The sequence below is a fragment of the Ursus americanus genome, chromosome 4 (genome assembly GCF_024610735.1).
Source record: "Ursus americanus isolate L20-20 chromosome 4, mUrsAme1.1.p, whole genome shotgun sequence".
In the NCBI taxonomy this organism is placed as follows: Eukaryota; Metazoa; Chordata; class Mammalia; order Carnivora; family Ursidae; genus Ursus; species Ursus americanus.
Window position 1 is genome coordinate 98,306,860 of NC_142130.1, and position 23,689 is coordinate 98,330,548.

A 23,689-nucleotide genomic window follows, 5' to 3' on the forward strand; every position below is an offset into this window, starting at 1 on the left:
TCCTTCGGTGGCTTCCTGCTGGCCTCAGGCTGCTCAGGTTGGCCCTGACCTGCCTTCCCCTGGCCTTCCTCCTGGCTGCCACTGCACCCCCCTCCTGGGTCTGACTGGGCCTTTCCCTGAAGTTGGCACTCCGTTTGCCTCTTCTTGGAATCCTGCTTTCCCTCCAATTGACTTCACCTCCATTTATGTTCTTGATCATCTGTTTGCCTTGTTACTGCTTGCCCTTTGTCCAGACAGCCCCCTGGCCCCAGGAACACGCGGGCCGTGCCTTCCCTTGCCCTGTGGCCTTGGCGCCCAGTACCATGGGCTCCTGCGAGCCATCCTCCTGCTGTTCGTGGGACTCAGGAAGGGGGCAGGGGTGTGCTGGTGAGAGGGTAGGTGCGCTGGAGCAGAAAGCCTAGGTTGACAGTGACGGGAACAGCTCCGTGACTAGGGACCCAGGGCGGCAGGGAGTTCGCCCTCCCCTCTTGGCTGAGCCTCCCTCCACGTGTCAAACCAGGCTGGGCCCTGATTGTTGCCAAGGAGCAGGAAGCAACCAATTTGATGTTTTCAAGGTCTCCTTTGCAGTTATTTTTATTGGAAGTAATAAAAATTTACTTGCTCTTTTGGTTTTTCTCCCAAGACACGTGGCTCATGGACCCTTTCTGAGCACTAAGCCTCAGTAATGTGTCGCGGGAGATAGCATGGCGAGAGCCGTTCCACAGTTCAGAAGAGTTGTTGAGCGGGGTCTCGTCTGTGTCAGTTCTGGTTACGTGCTGCCTCGTCCCAGCTGCTGGGGTTTGGCCACCGTGGTGCGTCTGCGCACCCGGCAGCCGTGCGGCACGCTGGGTTGGCGCCCTCCAGCCCGCACACCCCCTCTCCCGCTCAAGAGTGTGTTCCCTCTGCCTCCAGGTGGAACGTGGTGGGCGTGCAGGGGTCCCTGCTCAGCATCTTCGTGGAGCCGATCTACTTCTCCAGCATCATCCTGGGCAGCCTCTACCATGGCGACCACCTCTCCAGGGCCATGTACCAGCGGATCTGCAACATAGAAGACCTGCCCCCGCTGTACACGCTCAACAAGCCCCTGCTCAGCGGCAAGTACCTCTGAGTGTGGCCGTGTCAGTGTCCCGTCACCTCGCGGGGCCGGCCGGAGCCTCCCATGGGAAGCGCCCCCGGGAAGCTGCTCTCTGTCGGGGCAGAGGGCAGGAGGCCGTGGCCTAGGGCCTCCGGGCCGATCAAGCGGGTCCTCAGTTCATCTCTTTACTGATCGAAAACCTTGCCTTTCATAGGTAAATTACAGCCCAGACTTGGCCTGTTTTCCTTTCCCTTGTATGTATGTGTGCAAGTCCTTGTCGGTGGGGGAGACACAGATGCCGCAGAACGTGTGCTGGCGTCGGCCGTCCGGGGTGGAGCGGGGCCGGTCTGTGTGCTGAGCTGCCACCGCAGAGGGAGCTTGGGAGTGGAGTTGTGCGCGCCGGGACGGGTCAGTGATGCAGCGGTGGGGCCTCGCGCCGGCCCTGAGTGCCCGTGGTTACGGGCTCGTGTGCTGTACTCCCTTTAGCATCTCAGTGGTGGCCAGTGAGGGGAGCAGGAGCTCTTGAATGCAGGGGTCCTGACTTCTCAGTTCACCCCTCTTTAAAGGACACAGTTAAGGTATTTTTATCGTTTTGAAAATACCATTTTACTCACTTTTTTAAAGCTCAGAACGTGTGTAATCCCAGACCGCAACGTGTGTTTCTTTGGGGTGTGCGTGCCTGCCGCCTTGCTGTGGTGCTTGGCTGCTCACGCGCCTTTAACTGGAGGAGAGCAGCGTGGCCCTGGAGTTGGAGGCATGTTTGGTAGAGCACACGAATTATGCAGAATGGAGAAAACCCGTGGTTGTTTCTGATCACGTTTTACAGCTTTTACAAAAAAATACTGACTCTGCTAAAACTTGATAGCGATTGCAGTCAAGCGTCCGCGTGCTTGGAGCCTCGACTGGAAGAGAGGAGAGAAGCGTAAGTATTGTGTCGTGTGTTAGAACGTGAGTTTCCCATGACGCTGAGAATAGCTTTCCCCGTGTGGCCTCCGTGGTCTGTTTCCTTTCAGCTGCCAGCTGTCTTTCACGCTTGGCGCAGGAGAGGTGCTCAGACGTAGCTGACTAGCACCTCGCTGGCTAGCGCCTCGCTGGCTAGCGCTGCGTCCAGGGCTAACGCGCCAAGTCGGGTCCTGTGGCTGCGGGAATGTGCCAAGACATTGAGAGGAAAGGTCACTTTCAAACGTCAGGTGTGTTCTTATCATAGCGTGTATATACGAAGTACATATACACCTATGAAAAGATAGTGAAAACAGTGTTTGTGAGAGAGAGACCCTGAAGTCGTCCTTTGTGTGTTTGTTACAAAGACCAAGTGTCACAAAGTTAGAGTCTACTCTTCGTTCTCGTCTCCCGAGCATCACTTGCACTCCCGTGCAGTTTTGGCGGATGCGTGCCTGGGGGTGCCGCAGGCCTGCCGGGGAGCCAGGCTGGCCTTGCTGCTGCTCCGCCTCGTTGGCAGCTGTGACAGCCCGGTTTCCTGGTCTTCCCTGCGACGGGGCTGCGCCGGTGCCGGGAGCGATCCTTCTGGACAAGTGCGCGGGAATTCTGTGAAATACAGGGGCAGCACTGGGGTTTCGGGTTTCAGAGTATTTCTTGAACGCTGAGCCACTGGACAGCATCACTCTGCCAGCAAAGTCCGTTTCAAAATGCAAACTGTTTGAGATATTTTACTTTGGATGATGCTTTACTTTGGAAACCGTGGTGGTGTTTTTCCTTGAAGAGAGCTCAAGTCTGTGCAGCAATCAGCTTTGGAGAAGATGTCTTCAATCTCTGGTGGTCAAAAGGGGCGGGGGGGGGGGCCCACAGGCACCAGCAGGGGGGAGGCACGGGTGCCGCTCTGTCCGTGGACCACCGCAACATCGAGGGCCTGCACTGCAATCTCAGGCAGATGACATGGCGGGTATTACCCGGGACAGAAACACTCAAGCGGGGTGGCCTAGAGCAGAGTACTGACCTCTTACGTTTGGGAGGTCACACTCCTTTAGAGCGGGCCCCACGGCAAAGCCCTTAAAACTTTCTTGCGAGGGAAGTCTTACATTTAACGAGGGGCATGGAGGGTTGTTTCTTTCGGGTCATGTGGATATATGGTGCGTGTGTATTTATTACAGTTCGTGGGTGTTTCACCTCCCTGTTTATCATAGATGGTTTCTGCATTATGGGAGGATGACGGCACGCAGCACGGAGGTTGGCAGTGTCCCCAGGGAGGAACAGGCATGGCCATCAGTGTGCGCAGGGAACCGCCCGTTAAGCGAAGACCAGAGCAGACCCAGGTGGGCTTCAGCAGAAGGTGTCGTGCTGGGCTGGCATCCTTGAGGCCACCAAGGACAGATGAGAAGAATGTCATTTTCCTTTCAGCATAGAAAGTAGATTTTTATGAGAAGAAAGAACTTCTCAGTAGTGAGCTGCCTCCATGGGGCCACGAGCACACGCGTGACACTCTTCCCTGGCGCTTTGGACACGGAAGCCTTTTGACTTCCCGTATCTTCTTTCCGGATTAGTTTCTCATCTGGTGCCTGTGAGCTTCAGAGCAGTTCTGGCTTCCGAGTCGCATCTGTCGGCCCCTGAGTCTGAGCATCTGCGCTGGCCCGGCTGCCTTCCTGTGATGCAGAGGCCTCAGGAGACACACAGCAGTCTGAACCTTCCCAGGGCCCGGGGGTCCTGGCCGGCTGTGCTGCCAGCGTGGGCACAGAGCGTGACCGCCAGGGCAGCGCCGAGGGAGCGAGTGGGTTCTTGTGAACCCAGTCAGTGTGGGGCCTGTGGGAAGGCAGGGGCTGAGAGTGTGGCAGAAAGAAAGCAGGGGTGCTGCCGGTCTGCCAGGCGAGACGTGCACGCCTTCCACCAGCGGGAAGCCACGTACCCGCTCCTCGTGGGCAGAGGGGCTGGAGCGGCCTTGGAAAGAGTTTCCTGACAGGAGCTCAGTGCCCCTGGTGATAGGAAGTGATCCAGTTGGAGTGACGCCAGTGCCTGCTGTGGACATGGTGACGGCAGCTTCTCGTGGGAGACCACCCAGATGACCTGGAAGTGTCTTCTAAACTCTTAAGTTCCCGTGGACGTGGTTTGCCTATTGTTTTTTAGAAATTCTCTCTGTGGGGGTCTTTAGTGGTAAAGTAGTTATTTAATTGACATCGTTGAAGGTTTTTCAGAAATAAGTTGTTACACTGGATTGAGTGTTATTTTCAAACCATGTGCTAGGGCATAGACACTCCCTCCCATCACTCCTCGGAGGGAGCAGCGCCTGAACCCCCCCACCCTGAGCACACACAGAACAGAGACATCTGCGCTGCTGGCCTCCTCCCTCCTGCATCCAAAGTCAGAGGCCCTTCTCCTGTCACCCCCATGGTCTGTTGGCAGGTGGAAACTTTAGAACTTAATACACCCAGCCCCATATTGCCTCAGGAATGCAGAGTCTGGGTGAGAATCCTGCCTGCGTCCCTGGGTCTGCGTGACGGGCGCTCCCCCAGGCTGTCAGCATCACACTCGTCACTCTGGACTAGAGAGCTCAGGCTCTTCCCCGAAGTTGGTGTTGTAAAACCCCAAGGTCGAGTTCCAAGAAGGAAGCCTTGTTTGGCCAGAGGCGCTGGTGTGGAGGGACCTGGCTGGGGTTAGAGCCCACACAGGAAGACGAGCCCGCACCTTGCTGCCCTGCCACTGCCCTCATTCACTTCCCTGTCAGCTCAAGAGTCGTCTTCCTTAGCGAAAATCAGAATGACAGTCTCACAGGTGCTCTGCTCCCCGCGTAAATAGCAGGTTGTTTCACAGCCTTTCGGACCTTCGGGGTCTGCAGACTGGCTCAGGCCTGAGTGTCATCACTGCTGGTGGCCGCACGTGCGGTTTCCGCACGGACTCCTTCCCAGGTCTTGGATTATTTGCAGAACAGAGGCCACCTCCACTGAGATTGTAAACGACACATTTTTCTGGTCAACTAACAAATGGCTAACAGTGTCTGTAACAGGAACCCCTAGTGACCCTAAATATTTGTTACCATTATATACATAATTCAGTTTTGATTATCCATTAGTATAGGAGAAACCACAGAAAATAGTTTTAGGAAGGGAACTAAGCAGGACCAGTGCCAGCTAGCTCTCGGTTGTTCACTGTGTCAGTCGTCAGGCCGGCTCACAGTTTGTGGTTTTGCTCTAGAAGTTTGGATTCAGCACACTTAGTTTACAGCAGCTGTGGGACTCTATGGCCAGCCAAGCTGCACCTGCTTTTATTGGTTTCTGCACCATGGCCGATGATTGACTCATTACCCTAGTTCTCGCTTTGTGGCCCCAGAAAGATAAGCTCCTCACTGGTGTCCATCCCCACGGTGGTGATGGCCCTAGGGACTCACAGACATAGGCTCTTGTGACCATTTGGGGGATTTCTGCCCCAGAAAAAGCATATGGTTTGCATGGAAACTTCAGTCTAGCTATTTCTTTTTGCCTTATTTTCTCCATTCTTGCTAAAGATGGCACTTTATTTAGTTTAAAATCTAAAAACGATTTGTACTTTAAGGTCTTATTTTCTCAGTTGACTCTTTCTAGTTTTAATATGCAAAATGTTGTAATTCTAAGATTCTGATATCATTCAAAACTAACCCTCTGTTTTGACCTTATCGTACAGAAGTAATAGCATTGCAACGGAGGATAATATCAGCATTACCCATTTATTCGTGAGAGACTCAGTTCCAGTATGCTCAGAGATTCCCCGCCAGTTGTTCCTAAACAGGTCCCCACCTCCACACCAGACCCCCAAGAAACCCTCCCTGATCGTGTCTACTGGAAAGGCTGTGCCCTTGAATGAGCTCAGTGACCTGGAGCACCTCCGAGCCAGGCAGGTACCGGAGATGGAACAAGTGTACGAGTGACACTACCAGACACCCTGACAGAAATCCAGAGCATAAGGGACGAGTTCCTGATAACAGAGAACCAGTAAAATGAGAAAAAGGTGATATCAGGACTATGTTTAACTCCTTACGGTGCCTTGGTGTCCCATGGCCTAGTGACATCTAGGGAGAGGCCAGCTGTTTCTTCTGAGGGAGTCTCACCCATGGTGGGGTTACTCTGTCAGTGGTTAGGGTCCCCTGACCATCCCAGCAGCCAAGCAAGGACTGGCCTGGACCTCCAGACTCTTGGTCTAGAAGGCGATGTGGGTCCTGGCTGGACACGGCTTTCCCTGGAATCATGTACACAGCCCGGAAACAGGTAGAAGAAACCGTGCCAGCCACCCAAATCAATCAACCGGGACTTTTATTCACAAACACGAATGAACAACCATTATCATTTCAGGGAAATAAACAACGCAAAAGTGAATGATCTATATGAGGAAATAGGACAACTAAGAGAAAATAAACCTAATTCAGGAAACAGAAGAGAATATAAATAACCTTATCAGTATACATAGTGTTTTGTGAGTGTGGAAAGCAAGTATCCGTTTGAAGGTCTAGAAAGCATTCATTCCACAAACACCAGTTAAGTGTGTAATAGGCACTGTTCTGGGTGTTGGGATGAGTAGTGAGCAGAACAAAACTCTCCCTCGTAGAGTGTGATTCTTGGGAGGGGAGAGGAAGGTATACATCAAATGCATCTCTGATAACTCGGAGCAGAAAAATGTGAAGACTTAGGGGATGTAGAAAGTTAATCCGATGTCTGTCTGGAAGCATTTCAGAACTAGAAAACAGAGGAGGAGGTGAGAGAAGAAAATTTTGGGGCACTGAAGAAAACCGTGAGTACTGCAGTGGAAAGGATGCACTGGGTATGAGCAGAATTAATTTTTAAAAATCCATTACTAGCACATCCTTATGAATTTCAGAACAGCAAAGGAATAAAGAGAAGATGCTAAAAGCCTCTGAATTAACTACAATAAGTATCAGATTTATATAACACTTATCAGGGACACTGGAAGCCAGAGCTGAAGAGAAAATGGTTTTTGTAGAATTTCTTATTTAAACAACCAAATATGATAATTTTCAGATATTCAAGGATTCAGAGAGTTTCTTTCCAATATATATATTTTTTGAGGAAAAAAAAAAGGATACTCCAGCAAAATGAAAAAGACATCTAAGAAAGAAAAATATGGAATCCAAGAAAGAAAGAATACTTTGTAAATCCAAGAATACAATGAAAAAGATAACTTATCAGCAAGCTAAAATGTAACAAGTCCAAGTTAGAACAGAGAATCGTATCAGAGAGCTCTAAAAAGAGCGTTTTTCAGAAGAAAGCGAATGCATTTTAACAAAGCCTGAGAAACTAAATGGTCTTTATGATAATGTGAAAGTAAATGTTAATTTGTGAACAATTTTAAAAAAGGAAAATGGAAACTCCAGGAAACACAAAAAGCTGTTTAAGAAAGGAAGGGTAAAGAAATGTACCGTAATGGCCAATATTATGTGTCAAATTGAGTGGCCAGGGGCACCCACGTTAGACAGGATTTCCATCTGTTAGGGTGTTTGCAGCCTGACATTAGCATTTGAATCAGTAGACGCAGTAAAGCAAGTTGCCCTCCCCAGTGGGGGTGGGCGTCTTTGAACCTATTGAGGGACAGAGAGTGGGGAACAAGGAATTTACCTCTTTTTTCCTGCCTCACTGATGGAGCTGGGACATCCCATCTCACCTTCTCCCGTTGGACTAGGAGAACCCCATCTGTCCGGGTTGTCAGGCCTTTGGACTCAGACTGAACAGCACTGCCAGCTTTTAACCTACACTGGTATGATTTTGAGCAGTTGGTGTGAGATGGGACAGAGAACCCACTTGAAGTGGAGGCTTGAAATGGCTTGGACTGAATAGCAGGATTCACACTGTCCTCTCAAGTCTGTCACACTACATCACATGGTCAGGGTCATAGGTAATTAAATCCAGACTCATTAAACTGTACAGGTTACTTTCTCTTACTGCAGACCCTAAAACTTAAAGTTAGCTATAAAGAGTTGAAATTAAAACCAAAAGGCCTCAGCCTCTTGGAGTTCAGACTCTCTTCAGTAATTCTTTAATCAGAGAAGAACCCAGCACTGAAGCTGGATTCCTACAATACACATATCAAAAATGATGGGATAGAGCCAGTTTCTCTTGGCAGAATCGTGCATGGCCCTGAACGAGTGAATGAAAAACAGTGAGCTAAGCATTTGGCCCAGAACTGAGAAGGAAAACTACCGCAGAGCTAAGTAAGAAGCTAACTACAGGAAGAAGGAAGAAAAAGAGACAGAAAGCAAGAGGGAAGGGCGGAACAAGGAACAAGATTATAGGCCATCTATAAAACTAAAACGTGTCGATGGGAAAGAACAGTAAAAGAATCTACTACCGTCAGATGAAAACACGATGTCAGATAAAAGTAACGTAGGAATTGGTGTATCTGCAGACACGGAAGCAGGCAGCAGAATTTTAAGAGAATTCTTTCTTCAACTCAATACTGATAAATTTGAGAATCCCAGCAACAACAACACAAGGACAAGCAAGATGTAAATTGCCAACATTCACCCCAACAGAAATACAAAAATCTGCCAAAGGAAATTTTCAGCAAAGACATTGGAAATGCTATCAACAAATTACCTTCCAGCAAATTCAGAGTTTAATCAGTCCGCCACAGAGCATATCATTCCTTTTCCATATGAACTTTCCAGGTCACAGGAAGGAGCAGTCGACCTCATTCCAACACTGGACAAAGAGGCACAAATGAAAACCACAGATGGCATCACCTGTGACTGAAGATGCGAAACTCCTGAATGAAATACTAGAAAATCCGTCGAAGTACAGCTTAGTCTTGTGGCTGTTCGTAGAGCTCGCCTGTGAATAGATGGTCAGAGGGACCACGGATCGGCGCGTCACAGAAGACCGCACACCGGGCGTGCGCACGCAGCCTCTCCAGCTTGCTGATTTGTGTGAAGCATGGGGGTTAAAGTGGCGATTCTCATCTGGGAAGGAAGAATTCTTTGGGGGGTGGGGGTGGGATTGAGGACTCTTGAGAGAGTCCAGGAGTCACTGGTGGACGGTTTTTGTCTTTGTGTTTTTCAGAGACACCAGCCAGGGCCACCTACCCAGCAGGTGTCCGAGGTGGGACACAGGTGTGCTTACTGTGTAAAGCTTCATAGATAGGGAGCTTCTATCTGCTTAGTGCCACTAAAATGATTACGTGGCCACCTCTGTGTGTCGTAGCTTTAATTTCTCTGAGGTTTGTGTGGATTTTTGGAATTTCCCACAATGAGCAAATGTTACTTTTTAATGAGAATAATATTTTTTCTTTTTAAATTACCTTGCAGTATTTTTTCAGAGCTTCATTGAGGTATAATTGGCATCAACTGTGTGTTTGAAAGATACAGTTTGATGAGTTTTGGAGTGGTTTACATGCATGCAGCCCTTGCCACTGGGAGGGTAACAAGCCTACCCAGCACCCTCCCGGCATCCTGGTGCCCTTGGTAATCCCTGCCTTTCCCCCTCCCATCCCAGGCAACCATTGATATGCACTCTGCCAATATAGATTAGTTTGCATTTTCTAGGATTTTACCAAAATCATAAGATATGTAGGGTTTTTTTTTTTTTAAGATTTTTTATTTATTTATTTGACAGTGAGAGACAGCCAGCGAGAGAGGGAACACAGGCAGGGGGAGTGAGAGAGGAAGAAGCGGGTTCCCAGCGGAGGAGCCTGATGTGGGGCTCGATTCCATAACGCCGGGATCACGCCCTGAGCCGAAGGCAGACGCCTAACGACTGAGCCACCCAGGCGCCCCAAAATATGTAGTTTTTGTCTAGCTTATTTCATTCAGCATAACTCTTTTGAGATTCATCCATGTTTGTTGAGTTTATCGGTAGGTCATCCTTTTCATTGCTAAGTAGTAATGGGTTGTGGGATAAACCACAACTTGTGTGTCCGTCCAACTGTTGATGACATTTGGGTTGTTTCCAGTCTTTTACTGCTTCAAAGGAAGCTGCTAAGAACATTCGTGTACAAGCCTTTGTATGGACACTCCTTCCTTTTCTCTTAGGCAGACACCTAGGAGTGTAAAGGGTGGGTCTTCAGGCAGCTGCAGGTGGTGGTTTTTCGGAACACTGTCACACCTTTCCGAAGTGGTTATGCCCTTTTATACTCCCACCAGGGGGTATGTGGTTCGGGTCCCTCCTCATCCTCACCAGCACTGAGGAAGGAGCCGTTCCAGGCTTTCCGAAGCTGTGGAGAGTGTCTCCTTGTGGTTTTAATTTGTATTTCCCCAGTGACGAAGGACGTTGAGCATCTTTTCATGTGCTGTTTTGCTTATCTTCTTCAATAAACTGTTCAAAACTCTCATTTCTTACTAAGTTGTTTAACTTCTTACTGCGTTTGAGCTATTTATGTATTCTGGTTGTAAGATCTTTATCAGACATATGATTTGAAAGTGTTTTTCTTTCCATTCTCTTAACTGTGTCTTTCAGAGACCAAATTATTCTAGTTTCCATAAAATCATATTTATCAACTTTTCTTTAAGTCATGCTTTTGATGCTATATCTAAAAAATGTTTGCCTAAGTCAGTGTCACAAAGATTTTCTCCTATGTTGTATTCTTAGAAAATTTATAGTTTCAGTGTTTAAATTGAGGACTATTCCATTTTGAGCTAATGTTTGTGTAGGATGTGTGGTATGAATTGGAGTTCATTTTTTTAACATGTAACATACCCAGCACCATCTATTGAAAAGTTCATCCTTTCTCCGCTGAATTCTTTTGAAGCAGGGGGAGTGGCAGGCAGAGGGAGAAGCAGGCTCCCTGCTGAGCAAGGAGCCTGACCTGGGACTCAATTCCAGGACCCTGGATCATGACCTGAGCCCAAGGCAGCCGCTTAACCAGCTGAGCCACCCAGGCGCCCTTCTGTCTTTTTAAAAATATTTTATTTTATTTAAATTCAATTAATTAACATGTAATGTATTATTAGTTTCAGAGTTAGAGGTCAGTGATTCATCAGTTGCATATAACACCCAGTGCTCATTACATCGCATACCCCCCTTAATGCCCGTCACCCAGTTACCCATCCCCCCACCCCTCCCCTCTAGCAACCCTGTTTCCTAGAGTTAAGAGGTTTGTTTTATGGTTTGTCTCCCTGTCTGATTTTATCTTATTTTATTTCCCCTTCCTTCCCCTATGATCCTCTGTTTTGTTTCTTATATTCCACATATGAGTGAGATCATATGATAATTGTCTTTCTCTGATTAACTTATTTCGCTTAGCATAATACCTTCTAGTTCACATCCTTGCAGATGGTAATATTTCTTTTTTTGATGGCTGAGTAATATTCCATTGTGTGTGTGTGTGTGTGTGTGTGTGTGTGTGTATACATCACTTCTTTATCCATCCATCAGTAGATGGACACCTGGGCTCCTTCCACAGTTTGGCTGTTGTGGACATTGCCGCTATGAACATCGGGGTGCAGGTGCCCCTTCGGATCACTGTGTTTGTATCCTTTGGGTAAATACTTAAGTCGTGCAATTGCTGGGTCATAGGGTAGCTCTATTTTTAACTTTTTGAGGAAGCTCCATACTGTTTATCTGTCTTGATGCCAGTATCACACTGTCATGATTACTAGTCTTACAAGTTTTGAAATTAGGTAGAATTGGTTCTCCAACTTTGTACTTCTTTCTCAAAGTTGTTTTGGCTACATAGGTTCTTTTTGCATTTCACAGCAATTTTAAAGATTTTATTTATTTGAGAGAGAGAGACAGCAAGAGTGAGGTGAGGAGCAAAGGGAGAGGGACAAGGAGACTCTGCTTGGCGCTGAGCGTGGAGCCCAACGTGGGGCTCGATACCCTGAGATCATGACCTGAGCTGAAATCAAGAGTTGGATGCTAACTGACTGAGCCACCCATGGCAACTTTATAATCAGCCTATCAACTTCTACATAAAACCTTGTTTGGATTTTGATTAAGGTTGCATGGAATATGTAGACCAATTTTGGGAGAACTGACATCTTAACGGCTTTGAATCTTCCAGGGGAAGAGCACAAATGCCTGTCCACTACTTTAGGCTCTCATTTTTCTCAGCAGTGCTTTGCACTTTACAGTGTGCACACCTTACACATCTTTTGTCAGGTTTATCTTTAGGTGTTTTGTATTTTTGATGCTGCTTTAAATGTTATATTTCTGTTTCAGCCTCCGGTTGTTCATTGCTGATATAGAGAGATATTAGTTCCAATAGCTGTTTTAGAAATTTCATTGAATTTTCTTTATAGATGGTCAAGTTGTTTATGTTTAGTTCTTCCTTACAGTCCAGAGGCCTTTGAGTCCTTCCTTCCCCCGTGGCACCCAGATGGCCCCCCCAGTAGAAGGGGGAGCACAGGGGCTGAGCACACACTCCTTGTCTTGGGTGCAGTCGTGGGGAGAGCAGTCAGTCTTTCACCATTAAGTGTGACTCGCTGTGGGGTTTCACAGATGCCTCTCTCAGTTTAAGGGACCTTCTATTTCTAGTTTGCTAAGGGGTCTTCAATCAGGAATGAATGTTGCATTTTATCAGGCATGTTTTTTCTACTCTCAGTAGAGCTGATCAGGTGGTTCCTTTTTTGGTTTGTTAATATGGAATATGGTGACATCGATTGAGTTCTGTAAATATTAAACCAACCTTGTGTTTCTGGGATAAACCTTGTATAGTCATTATGTATTGTTCTTTTTACATGTTGTTGGGTTTGCTGTGCTGGAATCTTGCTTAGAACGTTTGTACCTATGGGACGCTGGCCTGTGGTGATACTGGCCTGTGGTTGTCTTTGAGTGTCTTTTTCAGGTTTTGGCACCAAGGTAATACTGGCCTCATAAAGTGAGCAGAGAACCATTTCCTCCTCTTCAGTTTTCTGGAAGAAGTGGTTTAGATTTGATACCAATTTTTTCCTAAACATTGGTAGAGCTCACCAGTGGCGCTGTCTGGGCCTGAGGTTTTCTCCGTGAGAGTATCTACGTAGTCACGGTCTGTAACAGAGCAGAGGTAGGCTGTTCGTGTTGTCTGTTTTCTCTTGAGTGAACTTTGGTAATTCATGTCTCTCAGGAACATTTGTCTGTTTGACCTAAGTTGTCAGATTTATTGGCTTGAAAGTGTTCCCGACATTCCTTTATTATCCCTGTAACATCTGAGCGTCTCCCGTGATGCCACACCTTCCATTCCTGATACTGCTGTTCTGTGTCTTTTCTTTCCTCATCTGTCTACCTAGACATCTATCAGTTTTATGGATTTTTTCTCTAGAGAACCAGCTTTTGGTTTTATGAGTTTTTTCGGGTGTTTTTTTTTTTTAAGTTTTCTGGCTTTTTTTTTTTTTTTTAAACAATTTCTGCTCTGATCTTATTATTTTTGTCTGTTTACTTTGTTTTAGTTGCTCTTCTTTTTTTAGTTTTTAGGGCACTGGCTGATGCCATTGTTTTGAGACCTTTCTTTATTGCTTTCACAGCATTTCACAAATTTTGACATATTGTGTTACCACTTTCACTCCTTTCAAAATACTTTGTCCCGTGTGCTATTTAGAAGTCTGCTGTTTAGTTTCAAAATATTAGGGAATTTTGCACAGATCATTCTGTTGTTGATTTCTAATTTAGTTTCATTTTCTAACTCAAATCCTTTAAATTATGTTTGTCTTACAGACCAGGATGTGGTGTTTGTCAGCATTCCATGAAAACTTGAAAAGAATTTATCTGTTACTTGTTGGGTAGAATGGTCTGTGAGTTGGTTGACGGTGTTACGCGTGTCTTCTGTGTCTTACTGATCTTCTCCTTGGTCTGTCAGTTATTGAGAGAAGAGTATTGAAAATCTCTTGACTATAATTGTGCTTTTGTCTATTTCTCCTTCCAGTTTTTTTCAGTTTTTACTTCATGTATTTTGTAGTTCTGTAATTACGATTGTGGGTTCCTTTTAATAAATTGGCCTCCTTCGTCATTATAAAATGATCTTCTTTATCTGTTCTTTGTTCTGAAATCTGTTTTGTCTGGCATTAGTAGATCCTTTCCTCCTTTCTTTTGATTAATGCTATCATCATGTATCTTTTTCCATCCTTTTATTTTAAATTGTTTTACATTATTTTATATTTAAAGTATGTTTCTTGTAGCCAGCATGTTTGGACCTGCTTTTTTCCCTCCCCAACTGACAATCTCTGCCTTTTCATTAGGGTATTTACATTTATTGTGATATTGATATGGTGAGGTTTAAATCTGTCATCTTGGTACTTACTTTTTATTTGTTCTATATTATCTTTGTTTCCCCCTTTCTCTTTTTCTTTCTTTGCATTAATTATGTCTTATGATTCCATTTTAATTCCTTCTTGACTTTTAGCTATAACTTTTTGTTTTGTTAGTTTAGTGGTTGTTTTAGGGTTTTATAGTATACATGCTTAACTTATCACAGGCCGCCCTCGAGCAATGTTATGCCACTTATGTATAGTATAAGAATCTTCCATTTCTCCTCTCCTGGCCTTTGTGATGTTGTTGTGGTACATTTAACATTTGCATATGGTAAAAATCCCATACTATACTATTACTTTTGTTTCAACAGTCAATTAGCTTTTTTTAAAATTAAGCTTTTTATTTTAATTCCAGTATAGTTGATAGTGTTACATTGACAGGCAATTAGCTTTTAAAGAGATTTGCCACTTCTGGTGCTCTTCATTCCTTTAAGTAGATCCTGATTTCTGTCTGTTATTGTGTCATTCTGCCTAAAGGACCTCCTTTTACATTTCTTGTGGTGCAAGTCTTCTGGTGATGAATTCTTTCAGCTTCAGTATGTCTGGAAAAGCCTTTAGTTTGCATTCCTTTTTAAAATATTTATTTCTGGGCAAATACATTTTTGCTGAAATGGCAGTGTTTTCTTTTCTTCTCGTTTTAGCACTTTGAAGATGTTGCTCCCTGTCGTGCTGTGTGCACTGTTTGCAGTAAGAAATCTGCCGTCTCATCTTTGTTCCTCCGTATGTGGTGCCTTTTCCTCTGGCCGTGCTCGACATTTTCTCTTTATGCTGTCGTGGAGCAGTTTGTCTGACGTGCTTTGGTGTGGTTTTCTGCATGTTTCTCATGCTTGGGCTTCATTGATATTCTTACATCTGTGTGTTTATTGATCTCATAAAATTTGTTGAATTTTTATTCATATTTTCTGTACCCCCTTCTCTATCCCCTCCTTCAGGAACCAAGTCACATGTGTGTCAGGCTGGTAGATTTGTCTGACAGCTCACTGATTTGCTGGGTTTTCTTTTTTTCCAGTGTCTTTCCTGTGTATTTCATTTTGAATAGTTTCTGTTATTGTGTCTTTAAGTTCACTGATCTTTCTTCTGTTCTAGATTGTTCTGTGCTGTGGTTGATGCCGTCAAGTGTGTCTCTAAACTCTTCATGTCTCTGTGTGAGCATCAGGCATGTTCTCTGACCCTTTCAGGCAGTTCTTGCCCAATCTTGAGCAGCCCTCTGCTGATGCTCAGGGGACCCTCTGTGCACCATCCTGTGGACTCTGGCTACCTTAGTTTCCTGCACTCTCAGTTCAGGGAGTCTGTAGGCTCAGCTCAGGCTCCTTTCCACACTGCTGCCTGGACGCCCCCAGGACAGCCACCTGGGCACTCATGGGGCTTGCCCCATATGTTTCCTGTCTCTCAGAAACCACTGCCCTTCCTTGCTTGATGTCCAGGGTCTTGAAGGCTAGTGTTTGATGTATTGTATCTGGTTTACTACTATTTTAGTAAGTAAATCCAGCAGCTGTTACTCTCTCTCACCCAGAAACGAAAGTCTGAACTTATTTTTAAATGACAGAATGCTCATTCTTAAACACTGGTCCCTTCTGTGTCACCCTCCAAAATAGATGCTTTTGCAGTCTAGACCTGATTGTGCACCTGGTCATCCAAGCCAGCTGGTTATTCAGGATTGGTTTTGGTTGGAAGTTAGAGTGACATCTCCATGTCTGGGTCTGGGTTCCCTAGAGAGCAGAGACCAAGGAGAGAATTTAAGGTGCTTTACTTGGCAAGCGTGAACTCAGAGCAGCAGAATAGATGTAAGGGAAATCTGACAGGAAAGATGGCTTTGACTGCAGGAGAAACTGCCCGCATGTCTGAGCCCGCAGAGGGCTGCTCCTCCCCCGCGAGCCCTGACTGGGGGGGCCTGCGGGCTGTGTGACACCCAGAACTGTGCTGTCCGCGCCCATCTGCCGCTCCACCTGCTGTGGTGGGTGGCTGGCTGTGGGGCTTGTGACCCACAGCCACCTGATGGAGGGGGTGTGACCAGGGTGTCGGGGTGAGCCCTGCCTATCCCGGAAATATTGGCCACACACATCTCAGTGTCTGTCTCAGCAAAATCAGCATTTAATGAAGATGTAAAACCTTTAAAAAATATATGACGGCCCTGTCTTCCTGATTGGTTTTGTATTGGGAAATGGAGCCATAGGCGGGCCATGTGTCTCACTCCCAATGGCCCTCGGGCCGTGGTTCCCTGTAACCTGGTCAGCTCTGGCCTCTCTGGTGGACTTCTCTAGATCTTCCTGTTGCTCTTTGCTTATTGACAGGACAGTTTTACCAAAATTTAACCAAAAGCTGTGCATGATATACCATCCAGATCCTTTAAAATTGTGTTTAATCTGGACAAATGGAAGAAGAAACACGTGCCATACGTATCAGGGGCTACGTGAGCAGCACGGGCTGTGTCACGGCGCCAGCACCCCATGCAGCCATGTGGTTCATGAGAACGTTCCTGCCTGTGAGTTCGTCACCGTGCTGAACTTCGGGGACAGTCCCAGCCAGTGGGATGTCTTTTTAGGAAGGCAATTTTTTGAATTGGTCTGTAACTTTAGTTTGATTTTCCTGTGTTTTAAGTGGCTTCTTTTTTTCTTTTTTTTTAAAGATTTTATTTATTTGACAGAGAGAGACAGCCAGCGAGAGAGGGAACACAGGCAGGGGGAGTGGGAGAGGGAGAAGCAGGCTCCCAGTGGAGGAGCCTGATGTGGGGCTCGATCCCAGAACGCCGGGATCACGCCCTGAGCCGAAGGCAGACGCTTAACGACTGAGCCACCCAGGCGCCCCTAAGTGGCTTCTTGAACTATGTGGTGAATTAGCTGGTGGGTTAATTATTCCCTGCTATCACCAGACATCGAAGGCCCTGTTTTATGGTTCACTCTAACGTTTATATGTGAGTAACTTGACCTGGTTTACATGATAGTGTCAGTGCTTCTGTGCAACGTTGCACGTACATACCCAGCCCTTGCACGCCAGGTGTGTGTCCATCAGCAGTATGTCTGTGTGTCACCAAAACATGTGGTCAGGAATGCTCTCACACACACTCTTCAGAGTCGCCAAGTACTAGAAAAAGCAACAAAGGAAGCCTCCAGTGGCACGTCCCCCAGCGGGGTCCCGTGCAGCAGGACGGCTGGGCAGGCCACAGGTCGCGCACGGGGTGTGTGACTGTCACACACGCGACCTCCAGTGAAGGCGCGGGCGCACGGGAATCCGTTTGTGTAAATGGCCCCACGGACGTAAGGCTCAAAGCGGGCAGCACTGGTCAGCGTGCTGGGGTCCGTGCAGTGACCACCCACACGGGGCAGGGGTGGCTGTGGAGGCAGGAAGGCTCCCCAACCGGTAGGCTCTGGTTGGTGACCAGCTGCTGGGACGCTGGTGACGGGTGTGCTCACTTTGCGAAAACCCCGGAGGCTGTGCCCTTGTGATGTGTGACGCCTCAGTGAGAATGTCCATGTGAAGTAGAACTATTCATTGCTCGTGTGTTGGAATGAAAAAGCGATCGGCAGGTTAACAGAAAAGGCGGAATCCTGAATTCTTCCTTGGAACAAGGTGTCTTGCTGGGTGCCGTCGGGCACCGAGGCTGGCCTCCGTGGAGCCAGCACCAGCGAGTGGCTGGCCTTGCTGTGACGCCCGCGGGTGTCAGGTGGACACAATGGGAAGGCAGACGAATGATGAGTCTGGAGCCTGAAGGAGAGGGCTGGGGCTCCCGCCGTCCTGAGTGCGGCCGCAGGGTGCAGCCTCTGGCCTCGAGTGCCCTCTGCGGGGTGGGAACCCTGTCCACTCACAAGGGCATGGACTTAACAAAGCAAAACACCTTCTTGTCCCTTTAAATAAATATCCCGGACATGGGTGACATATAAATATGAATGTCCCCCTACTTTGAGATGCGTGGTGGCTTTGACTAGAGAACTGGAGTCTTCTCCATGGTGGAGCTTCCGATTAGATCTTGCACTCTGATCCAGCCTGTTGGCCCACGTATCAGTCCTGGCTTTCTGTTCAAGGGGGGGTCACAGTCCCCCAGAGCAGAAGTGAAGCAAGGGCCCGGGGATGGGAGCCCCGTGGAGCTCGGTCAGCGCCCCTGGCCATCGGGGAGTGGCAGGCTGCCCGTGCTGGGGCTGTTGGGCTCCTCTCTGGGTACCAAGCACGGGCCAGCTCCCATTGCGGCTGTGTTCTGAAGACACACCCCGAGTCAGGGTGGCCTGTGTCCCCCACGAAGTGTGGATGACCCCACTCGGCCCCGATGGAAGGCGAGCACTCGGCTCCCAGTTGTCTGAGTGTCCTTTAACACCCTCTCGGCCCCACCAAGTGAGACTCAGTTAAGCCAAGACCGTTCCAATGTGGTGAGAAAACATGTCTGCGCGTGTGCAGTCAGGTTTCTTGTATCTTGGCTGTGGTGCGTGCGAGGTGGGGTAGCCTGCCCCTGCTTGGCCCATGGCGTGCGGGGTGTGTAGGGCATGCGGAGCACGGGCGCCAGGCCTGGGTGAGGCATGAGGGCAGCCCTCACTGGCGCCACCTTACGGGACCTGAATTAACCCCAGAAGTGGCTCGCACGCCCAGACCCCTAGCTCTGTTGATCCGAGTGAGCTCAGAGGTGCCGTGACATCTCACAGGCTCTGGGTTTCTATGGGCCTCCGCCTACCTCCTGGGCACAGTCAAGGCTGTTTCTGGGCAGCACGAGGTGGCACTGGACAGCTGTGAGCACACCTAGGCCATGCATACCCCTCAGGCGTGTCCTTGGCTGCGCCGAGCAGTGTGCTAGGCTCCACGTCACCTCGCCTGTGTCCCTCCGTTCCAGGCATCAGCAATGCAGAAGCAAGGCAGCCGGGCAAGGCGCCCAACTTCAGCGTTAACTGGACGGTGGGTGACGCGGCCATCGAGGTCATCAACGCCACGACAGGGAAGGACGAGCTGGGCCGTGCGTCCCGCCTGTGTAAGCACGCCTTGTACTGTCGCTGGATGCGTGTGCACGGCAAGGTACCGGCCCCACCTCCCTGCAGCCCGTCCCATTAAAGCCCCGCACCGTCCATACAGCCACTCCCCAACCTTTCTGTTCCTTCTGTTTCCACCTTGAAGTGTGGCCCCGGATCGTCACACATAAAGCAGCCTCAGGCACCCCCCCCCCCCGCGCCCCGGCTTCCCGCTAGGATTGTCTCCACGGGATCCCACCCAGAGGAGGGGGAGCCAGGGCTCGCGCGGCCCTCAGAAGGCTCTAGACCTGTTTTCTGCAGTGGCGGCAGAGTCCTTTTCCCCAGATAATTTCTCCTCTGGTCAATTGGCATTTTCCTACTTTTCCTGTATCAGTCGTGGCAGGTGTTTGTTACGAAGCAGGTGGCGCCCTTGGCGGGGCCGTTTGCACAGAAGCTGCAGAGTTTGGGGCCCTGGTCCTGGGGCAGGACGAGCACCCGGGCTGGCGGTCTCGGTTTATTCTGGAGATCTGCACAAAAATGAGTCAGGCAGCCACGGGAGGCTGTGCCTCCGAGTCCTTCCGTGTGAGGAAGTATCCGTAACATCAGAGGTGCTGTGTTTTTAAGTAGCTGAAAATATTCACGCTGAAATTGGAGTCAACTGCTTGTGGGCTCAGAAGCAGCTCTTCAGAGCCTGGAGCCTGCGTGGGGAGCACACAGACCATCACGGGCTCACGCTTCGCCCTGTGACCCAGCCCCTCGCAGGAAGGCGAGGGGAGAGCCACCCCCCAGAAGCCAGCACAGGGTGAAACGCCAGATTTTGAATGTCTTACTGAGTTTTATTTTCTCCTGCGACTGCTTCACACTTGTCCCTGTGTTTTAACTTTTTACAGGTTCCCTCCAACTCACTGCGCTCCAAGATCACCAAACCCAACATGTACCATGAATCCAAACTGGTAGCAAAGGAGTACCAGGCCGCCAAGGCGTGTCTGTTCAAAGCGTTCATCAAGGCGGGGCTGGGCGCCTGGGTGGAGAAGCCCACGGAGCAGGATCAGTTCTCTCTCACCCCCTGACCCGGGGGTGGGGCGGAGGCTGCCCGCGTCCGGCGCTGTCTCCGGAGCCTCAGTCTGAGCTGGGGACGGGGGTGGGGACGCAGGGGTGTGGGGACGCGGGGTGCTGGGCGTCCGGCGCTGTCTCCGGAGCCTCACGTCTGGACTGGAGGCGGGGGTGGGGACGCAGGGGTGTGGGGACGCGGGGTGCTGGGCGTCCGGCGCTGTCTCCGGAGCCTCACGTCTGGACTGGAGGCGGGGGTGGGGACGCAGGGGTGTGGGGACATGGGGTGCTGGGCGTCCGGCGCTGTCTCCGGAGCCTCACGTCTGAGTTGGGGCGGGGGTGCACTTTGGGGAGGGCAAGGAGCGCGTGGGTCCAGCGTCACCACCCGGCGTCCCTCTGCAGCACCGTTACCCCTTGGAATTACCCAGTGACTGCTTTCGATCTCCGTTTACGTTTAGAAATTGAGTTCTACTGAGTAGGGCTTCCTTAAGTTTAGGAAAATAGAAATTACTTTGTGTGAAATTTTTGAATAAATAATTTATTCAGAGTTAGGAACGTGGTTTATAAAATAATTATATCAAGTCACTCTTAGGCCACGTTATTTTAATTGCAGTAGAGCATTTATCTGTGGAGAAGGTGAGAAAGTGGAGGTAGGAGGAGAAGGCTGGAGTCACAGCCGTGCTGCTGGCGGGTCCCCCAGACTGGCGGCCACGATCAGCTTCCCGCAGCGGCTTCTCAGAGCCCCGGAGAAGAGCTGGCAGGAGGGGCCCGGCCCTGCGCTCGCACGAGTCCCCCACGTCTCCCAGCGCAGTGACGGCGTGTGTCCGTGGAGGCGCAGCCCGGATCCCTGCATCCTTCAGCCCCCCAGAAGCTTCTGCGCCCCTCCTAGAATCACATCACGGAGACCGTGTGTTGGTTCACTTCTCAATGATCAGAGATAAAACACGGGCAGTGATCCTGGCTGTTCATTTGAGTTTTCAATAGTATTTAACTTTTATGAACTAGGAGGAATCCGCAGGGGCCACTGCACAAAAATCAGGCTAACATTCCCGTCTTCCTTTCTCTGAATCTCCTGGATACGGATGGCTCTCCAGACATCGTCACAGGAAGGAAATAGAATAAATTAAGTAGATAGACTCATTCTTAGAAAATGCCACTGAAGGCATATTTTTAAATTATTCTTTCCAGCTTTATCAAAGACGTGTTTGAAAGTCAGTATTCAGGCTGGAAGCTGGTGAGGCAGCGTGCCGCGGGCATCGTGCCCACCAGGGTCTGGACGTTGATTGTCACGGCAGGGAGGGGGTGCTGCTGGCATCCGGGGCGCCCAGGGACGCTGCTCCACACCCCACGGCCCCGGGGTGGCCCCGGGAGGAGCCAGCAGACGGTCAGGAGTGCGGGCAAGGGTCCCAGGCGCACCGGGACCTGAGCTCAGAGATTTGCACCAATTGCCTTCTTGCTTCCACTCAGGATCGGACAGGAGCCCGAGGAAGTGTTTCCTGCCCTGTGCCGGTTCAGGGCTCTTTTCATGAGAGTAGTGGTGGGGGGTGTCTTGTGGATGCTGTAGGCAGAGACGGGAGACCCCACCCCACCTTTACGGACTCTGAAAACGCAGAACAGGAGCAGAGCGGTGACTGTCACCCTGGCCCGGACCCCACGTGCTCAGAGCAGGAGACTTGGACCAGAAGCGCTGTGCCTCCCAGTAGCAGTCCCTGGGGGCGCGGGGCTGGCGCGCTGCAGGGACCCAGGCAGGGCTCAGGCTCAGGGTCAGGCCCCCGCGCCGTGCGGCGGGCTGTGGTTTGGCTGAATGCGCTGCCGCCTATTTCCGCCGGTAGCAGGAAGGGTGCCAGCTGGTGTCACCGCCCTCCCCACGCAGGCGCTCCCACACACACGCCATCCGTGAGCCCCTGCGTTTTTATTCTCTCTATAAATGGTATTTTTTCTAATGGGGATTGGGAGATGGACTTAGTTTTTAAAAAAATACGTGGATTTTGATTAAAAGTTCAGTGGAGATATGTCGCGTACATACAAACACCACCCGGTTTGTCTGACCTCCTCCTTCTGTGTGCTAACAGTTGAGGTGCGCGTGGCCTCCCCGCCCAGCTGTCCCGTGTGCCGGTCCCGTGAGTGTCCGGGCCCCGCAGGTGGCTTGGAACGGAGGAAGGGAGCCCCGTCCACCCGTGGGGCGCGCACAGCTCCCAGGACGGACGGCTGGAGCAGAACGGAGACCAGGGTGAACTGCTCGTGGAGACGCGTGGGGAGACTCAGCACTCGGGCGGGGTCCCTTCTGAGGCTGCGCGCTCCCTATTTCCCCCAGGCGTCACTTTGCATTCAGTGCCCTTAATCAGGATTCTAGAGACTTAGAAAATTTGACACAACTAAGAACTTGATTTTTTGAAAAAATCTTCAATTTTGAGGACATTTTGACCAGTGGGGATTGGGAGGGTTCTCTTCTGTTTTGTTCGCTTAACCTATTAATTCCGCCAAGACACCGGCCCGCAGGCAGCTGTCCCCCTAGCGGAAGGCACAAGTTGCAGGGATGTCTCAGGCGGGGCTCTTCTCATGGCTGCGGCCGCGTCAGCCCAGTGCCCGGCACCCCTCTTCCCAGGCCAGGGGCGCTGCAGAGCACAGCTCTGCTTCTGAGTCAGCATTTGATTGACTCGTTTAATCACAAACAGTGATTTTATTTTAAAATATGCAAGCCAACCTCTCACGAGGCATTCGTTTCTCCGGAATGTATTTTTATTCATGGTTCCCCGATACCCAGACGACAGAATCCCTGCTTTCTTTGTGAAGACTGCTTGTAATCTCACGTAGTGACGCTGCGGAGAGGGGCAGCGCTCCGGCCTCGGCCTCGAGGGCGCGGACCTGACGGTGGGGTCCGTGAGTGCTGTGGGGGAGGGCTGTGCGCCTCGCCCCCTTTTTCTCAAAACACAAAAACAAATCAGACGGGTTTTCTTCTAAAACATTTTACACCAAAATATAGGGCCTGCCCGACCGTAAGTTTGATGGAGCAGGAGAAATAAATCAGCCGGCTTTCCTCTCTAAAATGTATGAAATCAGACAATCTCTCGAAAGATTCCTTGTCACCAACCCCCAACTAGATAAGCGGAAAGGGCAGAGTATTTGTGACGGCGCGCGTGTCCAGTGTTGTCTATCCTTGTCCCCTGGCATGTCCCGTGGCCCTCTCTCCAGCCACGCGGCCAGTCACGTCCTCGGGGCCGGCGAGGGCGGGGTCTGGCTCCGTCCTGACCCGTAGCCGTCCTCTGGAGCCCCTGTCTGCATTGTTCACAGTTTGCAGGGGTGAGCCCCCAGCCCCAAGAACACCTAGTTGGCCACGCGGTGGGCTGACGGTCCCTCAGGAGCTGGCGCCCGTCCTTCTGGACGCGACCGCGAATGTTAAAGGCCGTCTGTGGAATGTTTGTAGAGCGAGCCCGGAGCAGTTTGCTTCTCCAGATACTGGGTTATGTGCTTTCATTTATTTTAGAATTTGGACACTTCATATGAATGTAAGTC

The 23,689-nt window shown here is 49.7% G+C and overlaps 1 protein-coding gene across 4 annotated transcripts in view; it reads left to right on the plus strand.

Annotated features, from left to right (window-relative positions):
- ADARB1 (adenosine deaminase RNA specific B1) overlaps positions 1–20,299 on the plus strand; it is a 137,322-nt gene extending 117,023 nt beyond the window's left edge. For 3 of the 4 annotated variants that reach the window (XM_045776895.2, XM_087861853.1, XM_045776897.2), the window contains exons 9-11: positions 892–1,073; positions 19,015–19,193; positions 20,017–20,299. In XM_045776895.2, coding sequence (XP_045632851.1) covers positions 892–1,073; positions 19,015–19,193; positions 20,017–20,196 — 541 coding nt within the window. In that variant the 3' untranslated portion in view covers positions 20,197–20,299. The remainder of the gene's footprint in view (positions 1–891; positions 1,074–19,014; positions 19,194–20,016) is intronic. The other variant, XM_045776898.2, reaches the window with a different exon arrangement.
- The last annotated feature ends 3,390 nt before the right edge of the window (positions 20,300–23,689 follow it).